At 46.2% G+C, this 14,186-nt stretch overlaps 1 protein-coding gene and 1 long non-coding RNA gene across 5 annotated transcripts; one reads left to right on the top strand and one right to left on the bottom strand.

The window, feature by feature from the left end:
• Nucleotides 1-2,281: 2,281 nt before the first annotated feature.
• ARMCX2 (armadillo repeat containing X-linked 2) lies at nt 2,282-11,818 on the bottom strand. 4 transcript variants are annotated; one of them, XM_036100257.2, is made up of 4 exons: nt 11,682-11,818; nt 5,358-5,421; nt 4,958-5,030; nt 2,282-4,615 (listed from the first exon to the last, which is right to left on the bottom strand). In XM_036100257.2, the coding sequence occupies exon 4, from the start codon at nt 4,484-4,486 to the stop codon at nt 2,696-2,698; it is 1,791 nt and encodes a 596-aa protein (XP_035956150.1). In that variant the 5' UTR covers nt 4,487-4,615; nt 4,958-5,030; nt 5,358-5,421; nt 11,682-11,818; the 3' UTR covers nt 2,282-2,695. The 4 variants fall into 4 exon arrangements, with proteins under 4 accessions (XP_035956150.1, XP_035956148.1, XP_035956144.1 ...); XM_036100255.2 differs by lacking the exon at nt 11,682-11,818 and adding an exon at nt 6,635-6,727 and having other exon boundaries at nt 4,954-5,030; XM_036100251.2 differs by lacking the exon at nt 11,682-11,818 and adding an exon at nt 6,635-6,727.
• Nucleotides 11,716-12,616, top strand: LOC118540907 (uncharacterized). Its single transcript, XR_004919864.2, has 2 exons — nt 11,716-11,854; nt 12,315-12,616. It is a non-coding gene; the product is annotated as an uncharacterized LOC118540907 (long non-coding RNA).
• Nucleotides 12,617-14,186: the final 1,570 nt, after the last annotated feature.

Below are 14,186 nucleotides of genomic sequence, written 5' to 3'. Positions count from 1 at the left end.
AGCATTTCATGGTCGCCAGAACTGCCCAAGAAAGAGGGCTTTCTTTGTCAGGACCTGCACCAGATCGTATAATTTCTTTTTTTTTAATTATTATGTTATGTTAATCACCATACATTACATCATTAGTTTTTGATGTAGTGTTGCATGATTCATTGTTTGCGTATAACATCCAGTGCTCCATGCAGAACGTGCCCTCTTTAATACCCATCACCAGGCTAACCCATCCCCCCACCCCCCTCCCCTCTAGAACCCTCAGCTTGTTTTTTAGAGTCCATTGTCTCTCATGGTTCATCTCCCCCTCCGATTTCCCCCCCTTCATTCTTCCCCTCCTGCTATCTTCTTCTTCTTCTTTTTTTAACATATAATGTATTATTTGTTTCAGAGGTACAGGTCTGTGATTCAACAGCCTTACACAATTCACAGCGCTCACCATAGCACATACCCTCCCCAATGTCTATCACCCAGCCACCCCATCCTTCCCACCCCCCACCACTCCAGCAACCCTCAGTTTGTTTCCTGAGATTAAGAATTCCTCATCTCAGTGAGGTCATATGATACATGTCTTTCTCTGATTGACTTATTTCTCTCAGCATAATACCCTCCTGTTCCATCCACGTCATTGCAAACGGCAAGATTTCATTCCTTTTGATGGCTGCATAATATTCCACTGTATATATATACACCACATCTTCTTTATCCATTCATCTGTTGATGGACATCTTCGCTCTTTGCACAGTTTGGCTATTGTGGACATTGCTGCTATAAACATCAGGGTGCACGTACCCCTTCGGATCCCTACATTTGTATCTTTGGGGTAAATACCCAGTAGTGCAATTGCTGGGTAGTAGGGTAGCTCTATTTTCAATTTTTTGAGGAACCACCATACTGTTTTCCAGAGTGGCTGCACTAGCCTGCATTCCCACCAACAGTGTAGGAGGGTTCCCCTTGCTCCGCATCCGCACCAACATCTGTCGTTTCCTGACTTGTTAATTTTAGCCATTCTGACTGGTGTGAGGTCGTATCTCATTGAGGTTTTGATTTGGATTTCCCTGATGCCGAGCGATGTTGAGCACTTTTTCATGTGTCTGTTGGCCATTTGGATGTCTTCTTTGGAAAAATGTCTGTTCATGTCTTCTGCCCATTTCTTGATTGGATCATTTGTTCTTTGGGTGTTGAGTTTAAGAAGTTCTTTATAGATTTTGGATACTAGCCCTTTATCTGATATGTCATTTGCAAATATCTTCTCTCATTCTGTTGGTTGTCTTTGAACTTCTTTGTCAACCTACAACCAGGTCAGGCAGCAGATCTTGGTCTTTTTTTTTTTTTTGGTAAGCATCTGTTGTTCCCACCATTCCTTAACAATTCTTATAGTCACCACCTTATTTCACCCTTTATCGTCTCATTTTTGGTTTATCATAACTTCTTAACAACAGTTCTCATTTCCAGTCTTTTTATTTTTTTATTTTTTTAAATTTTATTATGTTATGTTAATCACCATACATTACATCATTAGTTTTTGATGTAGTGTTCCATGATTCATTGTTTGCATATAACACCCAGTGCTTCATTCAGTACATCCCCTCTTTAATACCCACCAGGCTAGCCCATTTCCAGTCTTTTTAAAAAAGATTTTATTTATTTATGAGAGAGAGAGAGCATGAGCGGGGTGGGGGGGGGTGAGGGAGAAGCAGGCTCCCCGCTGAGCAGGGAGCCCCATTCGGGGCTCAATCTCAGGAATTTGGGATCATGACCTGAGCCGGGGCTCAATCCCAGGGCCCTGGGATCTTAACCGACTGAGCCACCCAGGTGCCCCTCATTTGCAGTCTTGATGCCTAACCGCATCCCAGCTCCAGTCCATTTTGCACAATGCCACCAGATTATTTTTCCTTTTGTCAAAAATGTCCAGTAACTCCCAGGATATGTCAGGGTATTTCAATCTCAGCTGGGGGTTTGGGATCTCTCCCCAAATTGCCTCACCCTTGATTTCCACTTTTTTCTCTCATCACTTCTCTTCCGACAGCTTCCATTTCAGGCAAATTGGTTACCTTCTTACCCCAGGAACGGATTTCCCACCTATCTTCAAACCATTTTCCCCACCTGAAATGCTCTTCTGTGTTTCCTCATGCTGTCCCTTCAGAGCCCAGCTTAAAGCTTTCTAGCAACTTCTTCATTTAACCAGACAGCATATATTTGACAATGAACATATGCCCAGGTGCTATTAGTAATCCTTTTGTACTTATGTACCTTACCTCACCAGCTAGATTTAAAAACATGAGAACACTTTTTTTGTCGGTCAAAACATACAACTTTATTGATGATACACAAATGAAGTCTTTGGTGGATAAATTCAAGTCAAAACAAATGACAGAAGTGTAGGCTATTTCGATGGACAGGTTCACTGTCAATTCACATAGAGGAACCAGTAAAAATATTTCCATTCGAGCAGCACGATTAAAGTCACAAATGTGTTTTCAGTACAAGAGGACTATTTATTTGGTATTCATAAAATGGTTCAGCTTAAAGCTGGAGACTGTCACAGATAACATCATTCTGGATGATACATTATTCAAAACTGGCAGCTGAAAGGATCCCTTTATTACATGAACAAGTGGAAAAGCAGTAACTTTCAATTTTCATTGCTTCCAGACTGGAAAATCAAGAAATTTCTTCAAGTCTTTTGAGAGCACATAGACAATCAGAATTTGTCCACTAGTTTTATAACTTTCACTTTCACCAAGAGGTCATGGTGATCGGCTAAGGCTCGAATTTTCTTAACGCACACTCCAGATGTAGTGCATAAGTAAAAAAGGGAACCTTTATTGAATTCTCTGTAGTTGAATACTTCTGCTCTGAGATTGTCATAGATGATCTCAAACAGAGTAAGGGCATTAATAAGAATTTCTGATTCCACATAAGAATTATAAAGGGAACTAAAGGACGATGGCACTTGGGTGCTGAGCAGTTTTTTTAACATATCTGGATTTTCAGCAAAATTCGAAAGTATTTTCAAAATCTCAACCTTGATTTTTCCACCTCCCTGAGATAGCAAACGGAAAAAGTTTGCAATGGAGTTGACAAGCAGGTGCTGGTAGTCATTGGTAATAGTCATGTTTGTTAAAAATTTTAGTCCAACTACCTGTACTGCTGAGTTCAAATTGGAGGCCATGATATCATCCATCACTTTATTCATGTATACCTGAAGGCGGCCCTGATTTTCATAGTTCTCACTCAGGTTATTCATGGCCATTAAGGCTTTTTCCTTAATGTGGGGATCAGTTTTGTTGATCATGTTCGCAATAATTGGGAGGCCTCCCAATTTGCGAATTGTGTCTTGGTTGCATGAATAATTGGCATTGTTGCTCAGAGTGAGCAAAGCTACCTGTTGGATGAAAGGATCATCCGATTTCTGAAGCAAAGCAAGGACTTTCCTGAGGTCTCGGACACCAAGAATCTCATCTATTTCATAAGGAAAGGGGCGCTTCTGCATGGGAACAGGTCTCCTCCCTCTCCCTCTCTGCTGGGTTTCAGGCTCAGAGTCTGACTCCGACTCTGTGTCAGTCCACCCGGACTCCCCTTCCTCAGAGTCGGGGACCTCTGCCAGGAAAGCCTGTCCCCCATTAGCAGAGGCTGCAGCAGCCGCGGCAGCCCCATCCCCAGGGCGGAAGCCCAGCCCCAATTCATCTACTTCCACCTTGTTTTTCTTGCCCTTGCCCTTGCCCCCAGTCCGAGACCTGGTTCCCTTGGCTCCACCTTTGGGTACAGCTCCAGTCGCTGACCCGGCCTTAGGTATAGCGCCGGTATGAGCCCCAGGGGTCGCTTTCTTGGAGGGTGCTGCTGTTCTGGGGGATCCCGAAGTCCCAGGAGCCTCCACAGCCCCAGAAGGCACTGGCGCGGCAGGAGGGGTTGCGGGAACAGGAGCCTCCGCAGCCTCTGCAGCTGCTGCCGCCTCGGTAGGCACTGGCGCCCCGGGGGCCTCTGCTGTGCCAGGGGCTTCCGGCAGCTTGGGAGCCCTTGCCACCGTGGGGGCCTCTGCAGCCACGGGAGCCTCTGCCTCCCCGGGGGGTGGTGCCATTGAGGAAGCCGCTGTGGCCCCGGCGACTGGTTCAGCCTTAGGCCCAACCCCTGACCCTTCTGCCTCCTGGACCTGATTTCCGGCCCCACTCTGAGCCTCGGCACTGGATGCAGCCGGGGCCACTGCCTCAGCGCCAGCTGCGTCCAGAGCAGAGGCTTCATCCTGGGCCCTGTCCTCTGCCCGAGTGCGCACTGGGGTTGGAGGACCGAATCCCGGCCCCAGGTCAATGGTGAATCCGGCCCTTAGTCCGGCTCTAGCCCTGGCTCCAGTCCCAGCCACAGCCCTGGTCTTGGGCTTGGCCATTCTCTTCTTTGTCTGGTTTCTTCCCCTGGCATATTTGTAGACACAGTACCAGGCACTAGCTCCAATCACTATCCCGGCCGCGACGCAGCCAGCGTCTCGAACTCGGCTCATGGTGCAGCTGGAGTAATTCTCTGATCCAGGGCGTGGAGCTGGCTTGCCTAAACGGGATGTGTGCACGTCTGGGCGAGGCACTTCCACTCGGGCTCACAGGTTTTCCCCAGGCTGCAAGCCGAGCACGACCTGGGAGAAAGAACAGAAATGAGACTTAAGGCTCTGGCTCACTTTGTGCTTAAGCAGGCCTAGTAGAGGAGAGCTTGGAAACAGAATGCTTGGTGAGTGGGCTAGTACCCAGACACAGGACCCAGGCTGTCTAAGGTTTTCTATACCTTCATCCCTAGCTGGCCCTACCCAATGCCAATACACAATTTCCCAGCCCCTAAATGGGGGATGAGAGGCAGTACGGACATTAGGAAAGCTGGTGGAGGGCAGGAAAAACAGCAGAGACCCCAGATGTTGCTCTGATCCTCCCCCCACCACAGGCACCCCCAAGGGTTCCCAGATGGTGCTCATGCACATACCAACCTGCTGGGAGCAGGAGCAGTTAACTTTTTTCCACCAGGCTTGTACTTGTGCAGGGCCCCAAATTCAGACAGACCTGCAGACAGAGCCCAGAAAGGGTGTTTTGGGGTCTTTGGTAGATGGATTCCATTTCCTTTCCTGATTTGAATCCTTATGGGCCAAGTTCTCCCCTCTCAGGGATCCTCTTTCCCTCCTTAACCCTTCCTCCTCAAACCAGTAGTTAAGAAGGCGGATGCCACACCCCTTTCTCTGCACCAAAAAGGACAAGCCCGAGGCAAGGGTGTCTTGTAAAGAGGGAGAAGATGGGGGAAGAGGAGCCTCTGGTCCCAGACTCTGCTCTGGTTTCTGTCATACCCACACCAGGGCTTCCCAGACAGTTCCCACCGCCCCCCCACCCACTGACCTCCAAGGATTCAGGGCTGTTTCCTCTTCCTTCAGTTCAGTGAAAGCTTCATCCTAAGGACAGACTGAAGGGCAGAAATATAGACACCAGAGGTTGGAGACTGAGAGCCCGGTGGATGGAGACCCAGCACCCAAGTCCCCATAATTGCCTTCTAGCATTCGCGTACCAGAATGACAACCTCTCAATTCCCTCAACTCTTCTTACCCCTCCCATCCCACACCAATCTCCCCCCTCCTGCGCAGACTCCCCAGGCACTCAACCCCTCCTTCCTTTGGCCCCGCCCCGCCCGTCCGCCATTTCTCCGGGACACACAGCCACACCCCTTCTCCTGCACCGAAGCGGGAGGGGCGGGGCGAGGGTGCAGCAAAAGCTGGATGGGACGCGGGATGAGGGATTACTGCCCAACAATCTAGTGTCTTCCTCCCATGACCACCCGTCCTTCAGTCCCCAGCCCCCAGACCTAGCATAAGCCTGCAGAACAGGGGCCCCGATGTCTGACCTTTCGGTTCGAGGGTCGTGATTTTCCACTGTTTCTCCGTTCTGGGCTCCGCCTCCCACCCCCCACCCAAATTCCCTAATAACCGCCATGTCTCCCTCCAGCGTACCAGAACTCCTTTTCCAGGACTGAATAAACGGGGGTGAAGGGCTGTGTGGGTTGGAGGTGTCTGGAAAGCAGTCTGGGAGTTAGCACAGCGGTTTAATACCAGATTCTCTCAGGGTCCCCCCCTCCTGTGAAGCCCAGACAGCGCCAAACCCGCCATCTCCCCTCCAGAGGCTGGCACACCCATTTTCCAGCACCCCCAAAGGACAGGGGGCCGGCCGGGGTGGGGGGGAGAAGGGAAAGTGGAGAGGTGGTCGGGGGAGGTATCAGCAAAGTGAGGGTGAGAGTGAACGGGCCGGACCGGCTTGTTTCCAAACTGCGTCCCCTCCGGTCACCCTTGCCCAACCACCCCGCTGGCCTTATATGCGCTGCCACGTTTATTTCTCTTCCCTCCTCCTCTCAAAACAGGACGGGATGTGGGGTGCGGGGCCTGAGTGTCAAAAACAAAACCAGAAAACACTGACTGGGAGAGGAAGTAAGCGGATTCTCCGCAAGTATATCTGAGTCTTTAGGTCCCCCCCCTCCCCGCCGCCCACCAAAATGAGCTGCGACTGAGCGCGGGGATCTGGAGAGCCGGCCAGGAGCGGGCGAGGCGGAGGCACCCGCGGCCTCAGACTCCCGCATCTCTGAGCTACCCCTTTCAGGAGTGCCAGGCTATGCCCACCCTCACACCCACCTGCCCGGATCTGGGGGAATTTTCTCCTCCTCCTCCTCGCCTGGGTTAAACGCACGGCAGTGCGCAGCGCAAGAGAGCTGGTACCCAGAGGAGGACGGAGGACGGCAGTCAGGGCTTTAAGTACCTTTGCCCACGTCAGCTCCTGGTCACGTGAGAGCTGCATCGCCAGTAAGCGTGGGTCCCCAATTTCCACTCCCACCGAGAGCATGAGCCCCCTCCTTTAGCCCCACTCCCACCTCACCCCCCCACATCAGGTCCTGTCACTCATTTTTTTTTTTTTTTTTTTTGTCTTTGTAGTCCCAGAGGCCAAAAGTAGCCCCTTCTCCCTGTGTTAGAATTTGCCTTTTTCTAGATACCGGGATGGGATGCATCCTCTTGGAGGGCTATTGGCAAGTTTTACTTTTTTGTGTGTCTTTCATTCGTTTCATTCTTTCCTGGGCAACTGGACACTCTCCCTTCGCTCCACCTTCAATCCCCCATCCACTGGTGCCCACCGTTTCCCTTGCAGTTGGGCCCCTGTTCCAGTATAGGTAAGAGGCAGAGTGTCAGAAAGGAGACAAGGAGTGGGAATGGGGTCTGTATTTTTGTAACACTTCTCTGATTTGTTTTTAAAGCGATCACCGCCCTTTACTATTACAGTAAGAAAATACCACAGTGTGGGAAGCAGCAACAAAAACGAGCTGCATGGTTTATAGAGATTTCCCACTAATATTGGAAGGCACCATTAATTTTAGTTAATTTTTACCACACAGAAAATGAATTCTATTGGCCCCATAGGAAATAGTTTTCAAAACATGCTAAGGTATTTGAACATCTAAAAATGGAATTTTCCTCAACAAGATAAGCATGTTTTCATGTGATCTGTAAATTGATCCATGGAGGGATGTTCAGTTGTCCAATCTTATTTATTTTGGACAAATAATATCCTACTTTTTCTCCTTCTGGGACAGCTTTTAAGTTGGATAAATAAACGATCCTGTCTTGTTCTGTTAGAGAAACACATTTATTTAATGTTCCCAAACCATTGCTGACTGCTGTGTGAACCTCCTGTAATTTGATGGCTGTAACCATGACAGTTTTGAACACCTGTCCCTGGATTAGGTTCCAGTTTTGTGATTCAGCTCCAGGCAAAAAGAAGAGCTGTTAGGCCAAGGAAAGGACGAAAGTGAGGGATGCAGAGATGGCCAAATTCCCCCTGTTTTGTCAAGGGTGGGGGAGGTGCTGACCCTCCACCTCCTCCCGTATTCCAGAGCCTCTTATTCCCTGCATTCAGCCACTTGACTCTGTCGCTCGCTCTAAAAGTACACATGGACAGGTGACCAAGATGGCAAATGCCACCTTTACTCAGGGGACCAACTTGAGTCACTGTCTCTGGCTTCTTCCCTTTCTCCCTCCCTCCCCCCAGATTCCCAGGGATGTGACTCAGGGATACATAGAAGGGACTGCTGTTCCCACATAGCCCTGCAGCTGTGGGTTTCCATGAAGAAGTGATTGCTGCCTGGGGGAAGCCCCCAGGTCGGCCTGCTCTGCCCTCATTCATGGTGCCTTAGTTAACATGGCTCCTGACGCGGCTGCTACCACCTGGCTTGAGAGGTGCAGCCAGCTGGGCCTCTTACCTCTGGCCTCCTCGCCGCAGGGCACCCCGGGGAGAACCTAGCCTTGCTGCAGGGTCACTGCCTGCAGCCCACGCCCCCTTTGCTGCCCCCTCAGCCAAATGTATGCCGGGGCCCCAGGGAGTCTCCCCACTGACCATACTGATTAACCTAGACTGGGCTTCCTCAGCTGACCACTTCTGTGCTGTACCTGGAATTGTACACAGGGTTTTGTTTGTGAGTGTATGTGTAGCTAAGTGCATTTTTGGGGGAAGGGGGATGGAGGTCACTGACCTCATCAGTTTCTGAAAGGGTCTGTGACTGCTCCCCTAGATATTAAGAACTGATACAATGGCCTAGAGAGTGTTATATATAATAATCCAGATTAGGAAACTCTTGTTTTTTTTTTCTTTTCTGTTGAAAAAAATAACATATATTAATGGTTAAAAATATTCAGAATAATAAATATATAAAGTATACAGAGAAAGAGCTCTGTGATATCTTTTCCACTCTCAGCCACAGCTAACAATTTCCGTTGTCCTTTATATGCACATATTAGCAGGTGCACTTGTGGTTATTAATCAAGTTCCAGATTGAGCAACACTAAACACATAATAAGCATTTGGAATTTGTATTGTAATTGTAATAAGTCTGCAAATTAATTTGAAAAACAGTAACATCTTAAAACTGAGACTTCCCCTCCAGGAATATGGTATGTTTCCATTTTGTTCAGATCTATTTTTATGTTTGTTAATCAAATTTCATAAGTTTCTTCAGCTAAATAATTCCTATTACTTGTTAGGTTTTTCCTAGGTGTTTAGTAGTCTTTGTTGCTGAAATGCTATTCTTTGTCCAATTGCAATTTCTGATAGGGAATTTTCTGTTTGAGGAACATGTTCTACTATTATATATTTATTTTGTATCTGCCAATTTTTGTGATCTACCTTATTAATTCCAATAGCTTTCAGGTGATCCTTTGGTTTTTCCAGGTATTTATACCTGATCATCTGCAAATGATGATTTTTTTCATTTCTTCCTTTCCAATATTTATACTTTTTTCTTTTCTTTTCTGCATGTGCTACATTGATCAGAACCTCCAGGACTATGTTGAGTGATGTGGTGCCTGAGAGCCTCCTGATCTTATTCTTGAAGAAAATGGGAATGCCTCTTTTGTTTCATCATTTAGTGTAACTTTTGCTGTTTCTGACATATTCTCTCCTTTTTTCTTTTTCTTTTTTTAAACATGTATGAGTAAATGTTTTAATAGTGAGGAGAGCTCTTACAAAATTTTTCAGGTTGACAATTTTGCCATAAAATTAAATTACTAAAGCCTTATAGAACATTTGAAAAATACAAAAAAAAAATAGAGACACAAATTAATATTCCCCATAAAACTTCCATGTAGAGATCGCCACACTTTGATGTCTTCATATCCAAGCTTTTTCTCCATGCATTAAATAATTGCATCATTGAGTTCCAATTTTCAGATAGTTTCTGATTAGGAAAATACTTGCTCATTGTAAAAATGCAGAAAAAGATAGATTAGGAAAGACAAATTACTTATGGCCTTACTACCTGAAGTGCCCCCAACAAGGTTCTCAATGGCAAAAACCAAAAAGTGATACTGGTTAGGGAGAGAAGGACATAACTGGAGAGACTGGAAATAGGATACATTGTCAATAAGGAGTTGTATTTACCAGGGTTATTCTCTCCCTTTTTTCTAAGGTTATTTTCACTTATGTTTACTAGTACTGCAAAAAAAAAAAAAAGCAATACAAAGAAATAATGTCAGTGAGTGGAGCTAAGTCATAAGTTCTGTGGTCTTGGTAGCCCACAAGGAGTGAGGAATCTGCCAGGTCAGAAGATCCTCTGATATATTCTTTATCAAGATAAGGATATTTTCTTTTATATCTGATTTAACATAACCAAGAATGATTTGTTAAATTATATATAATTCTTTACTGCATAAACCAAGTTTCCTCCTATTCCTATTTTACTAACAGTTTTTTAATATTCAGGAATGACTAAGTTTATCAAATACTTTAATTGAAAGGTTTCTTTTCTCCTTTGGTTTGCTGTTGCAATGAATGATTTAGATTGACTGGGTGATTAACATAACATAATACAAAAAAAAGTGTATAGATTGACTGGGTTCCCCGCCACTCTAGTATTCGTATAGTCTATTCTCAACACATCCCTCAAGTTCAAACTCTGCTCTCCCCCACCCCCACTTCCCCTGATGTTTAGAGTAAATGCAAATGTCTTTACTATAACTTACAAGACCCTACTCTCTTCAACCTTATTATCTCTCTGCTTCATCTTCTATTATTCTCTCTCTAGCTCAGCCATCCTGGTTTCCTTGATATTCTTGGAATATACTGGGCTTGTTGCCTTCACAGAGCCTTTTCATTCTTTGTTCTCCTGCCTAGGATATTCTTACCCAAAATATCACCATACTTAGATTCCTCATTGAATTCAGGTTTTTACTCAAAGGTTTCCTTCGTAGTGATTCCTTCTCGGGTCACACTATCTAAATGTTCAACCCATCTCAACTTTTCATATCTTCCTTTCTGCCTTTAATTTTTCTCTTTTTAGTAGGTATCACTAGCAATAATATACTATATATTTTGTTTATTCATCTTGTTTGTTGTTTGTCTCTCTGACTACAATGTAAGGACCATGAGGTTAGAGACTGAGCTCTGTTTTAGTCATTGCTGTAACCCAGCATCAAGAGCAACGCACGGCATGTGGTAGATGCTCAGTAAATGTGTTGCGTAAATGAATGAATGGCTTTCCAACATTGAACAACTCTCTTGCATTCCAGAAATAAAGCTTACTTGGTTATACCATATTAGTAGATTTGTAAACCCTCTGATTCGCTAAATCAGGATCTTGTCATGTGACAAGATGTAGAAGAAATTAAGATTGATTTGAGTGGCATGTGCAAAACTCATTATGCAGTAAGTATGATTGTTTATGATATATGTCATTTTTAAGTGAATCTTTTTTTCTTAAATGAATATAGTTCTATCATATTTTCTGATAATAAAAAGGATGCATACTTAGTGTTTTAAAAAAGGAACAGAAGAGTGCTAACAAGAAAATAACAAAATTCATTTTTTCTTTCTGCTCCCTTTCCTGACACCCCTTCCCCCATCCCCATTTCCAGGTATTTTCAGGACTACAGACAAGAACCTTAGGGATTCCAAAAGAAACAAGGTGGAGGGAGCAGAGAAAATGATGGGACCATTCTCCCAGAGAAGCAGTAGAATTGGCCAGTAGCCCAGGAGAAGATGCTGCCCCTTCCAGTAATCAGAAAGGCAACACATTTGTTGGCTGTGCAAAGACTAAAAAAAGCGACAGTGGCCAGGCGGCGCGGCGGTGGTGGTGGGGAAGGGGCGGGTCGCCCTCCGCTTTGCTAATAATAGGAGGGGAAATTTGGGACCCGAACTCACCAGTGACGTAGCCTCACGTGACCAGAAGCCTACATACTGAAGTCTTGGTCCAGACAGCGGTTCCGCTCAGGTAACCAGCTCCCTATTTCCTTGGAGGTGGCGTGATGGTGGGCAAGGACGGAGGAGGAGGACGAGGAGGAAACCGTTCCTGATTCCTGTATGTCGGTGTGAGGGTGGGTGTTGATTGAAGACTCCTGGAGTGAGGGTGGAGGGTAGCAGCACAACTGCTGACTTTGGAAGCGCTCCTGTGTTTCCCCACGGGGACACCAGAACCCAGCCTCTTTTGCGTGCCTTGTAAAAGGCAGGGCCGTAACAGCAGCCGAAACGGTTGGCTTAGGTGACTGGAGAGGCAGAGGGGAAGAAGCCGTTATCAGGGAGCAGAGAGATGGGGGAACTGTGAGGTGGGAGACAGGTCTGACACGCTGGATCTGGACTAGGGAAGGTCGGGGCTTGGACCCACATTCCGGTGTTGGTGCATCCACCGGAGCATTGAGTCCCCACATCTCCTGTTCCTGTCTGCTTGTGACTTTGGTCTGTCTATGTCTGCTGGTCCATCCATTAGTGGTGGGGTGGGGATGCAAAAGAAGAAGCCCAACGCCTCACTTCCTTTTTCCCTCCTCCCCAAACACCCAGGCCCCTTAGATTCCACTTGACTGCTGTTCCAGACTCCCGCCTCCAACGCGTTCTCACTAGTCTGGGGGAGACCCCTGAGGTACTCGCAGCAGCTGCAGCATGGGCCGTGCCCAGAATTTGGGCTTGATAGCAGCTGGACTGGTGATCGGGGCTGGCACCTGGTACTACATATACCAACTGACCTGTGGTGGAGAGCAGAACAAGAAACCAGCTGATTCAAAAGACATTAATCCTGCCTACAAAAAGTTTAGAAAGTACAGAAAACTGTAAGGAAGGAAATAAAAATAAGCCATCAATAATTACCATTCCTTGTCTTTCTCTCTGTGTAAGAGTGCAGATGTGTGTGTTTAATATTGCATCATACTGTATATGTTATCCTGGAATTATTTTTTTCAGGTCACATTGCAGGGGATGCCTTTTATTAGTTAATGAAAATGCCTCACAAACATTCTGGCAATAGATTTTTTTCATAATAACAAGATATAATAATCATACTCTTCCCCTTTTGCTGACCTTTCATGTAGCAGGTATGAAACTTAGACTCAGGTGTAAAAAAAATACTAGAGGTTTTCATTTTCTAAAAAAATACATAGACCAGACTAAACTCCATCTACAAGGGGATATCTTTCCACATTAGTTATAGAACTAGTATCCAAGTTTCCAGGTGGGCCAGTTAGGCAGCTTCTGTGCCATGCTTGGCATAGAGGACACAGGAATTTGGTGAGGCTGGGAGCCCTGGGTAGGATCCAGGTCATCAACCTGGAGTTTCTGCTCCTTTCTCTGGGCTGCCAGGAAACAGGCTAGAGGTCCCATTTCTTCAAGGGACCAAAAGACCTCTCTCTTTCCCCCTCCAGTGGGAGTGGGGATTTCTCTTTAGTGTGAGGGAAATCCCTCACTCCCCAAACTCTGTTACAGTGGACTTGGGGTTTGGCAAGGGAAACAAAATCTGGAAAGTCCTGCCACACAGTTATTCTGAGGCAAGGAAGTAGAGTTGACTTGACTGAGAAAGGGAAAGCGGAGAACAAAGACAGACATAGAGATGAAACATATTAATACCCTGTGTTTTAAGCGGGGTTCCCTAGAAGCAGAGCCTGAGATGGGGATTCTTGTGAAAGTAGTTTACTGAGGGAGTGTTCTCAGATGAAATTTGTATGGAGGTGAGGAGAGCAGCGTAGGACAGGGGAAGAAACTAGGCATAGATGTAGTTCAGCTGAAGTGTAGCCTCAGCCTGAGCCCCGGGTGGCTCTGGGACATGAAGGGCACCTCGGAATTGATCCACCTTGAGACAAAGGAGCCAGGCTTTTATACCCACTGACTGCAAGCCAGGGTGTATGGGTGAGGTGGCATGAGGGGAGAGGGGTTTTAGCTCCTGGGTATCCTCTGACAAGGGTACAACCATAAATCCTTAGCAACCAACCTTCAGAAGAGCTAGGGGAAGGAGGTACTAGCCCAGTAAATGGAATCTAGCTAGATTATCAATAGCGTTTACTACCTCTACTATAATTAGCCAATCAGCATTCTTGCAATGCGAATGTGCTTCCTATCTGTGTGCTCCGCCCACCAGAAGGCTTTCACTTCAGCGTTACTAGCTGTGTTGCACTCTATCAGCAAATGCCCAGCTTTTCCATAAATGGAACAAAAAGAGGAGAGTGCTTGTTCTTCTCTAATCACCTAGTGGTTGTCTTAGAGGCTCTCCCCTTCCCTCAGAGGCTAGTTTTCTCTCTCTAACCTAAGAATCAAATCTCGTCCTTCAGTGTACAGATTTTGGAGGAGGGCTGTATGGCACACAGGTTAGCACCTTATAAAAATGTATTCTGCCTGTAATGAGGCTTGAGGCTAATACAAAGTGTGAGGGATGTTTAGACATAGGAT

The sequence above is a fragment of the Halichoerus grypus genome, chromosome X (genome assembly GCF_964656455.1).
Source record: "Halichoerus grypus chromosome X, mHalGry1.hap1.1, whole genome shotgun sequence".
NCBI classification, from domain to species: Eukaryota; Metazoa; Chordata; class Mammalia; order Carnivora; family Phocidae; genus Halichoerus; species Halichoerus grypus.
The sequence above is the reverse complement of the archived record's forward strand: the minus strand, read 5'-3'. Positions and strand labels throughout refer to the sequence as shown.

Coding starts and splice junctions, on each gene's coding strand:
- ARMCX2 (XM_036100257.2), bottom strand. CDS start 4,486: ATGAGCCGAGTTCGAGACGCTGGCTGCGTCGCGGCCGGGATAGTGATT.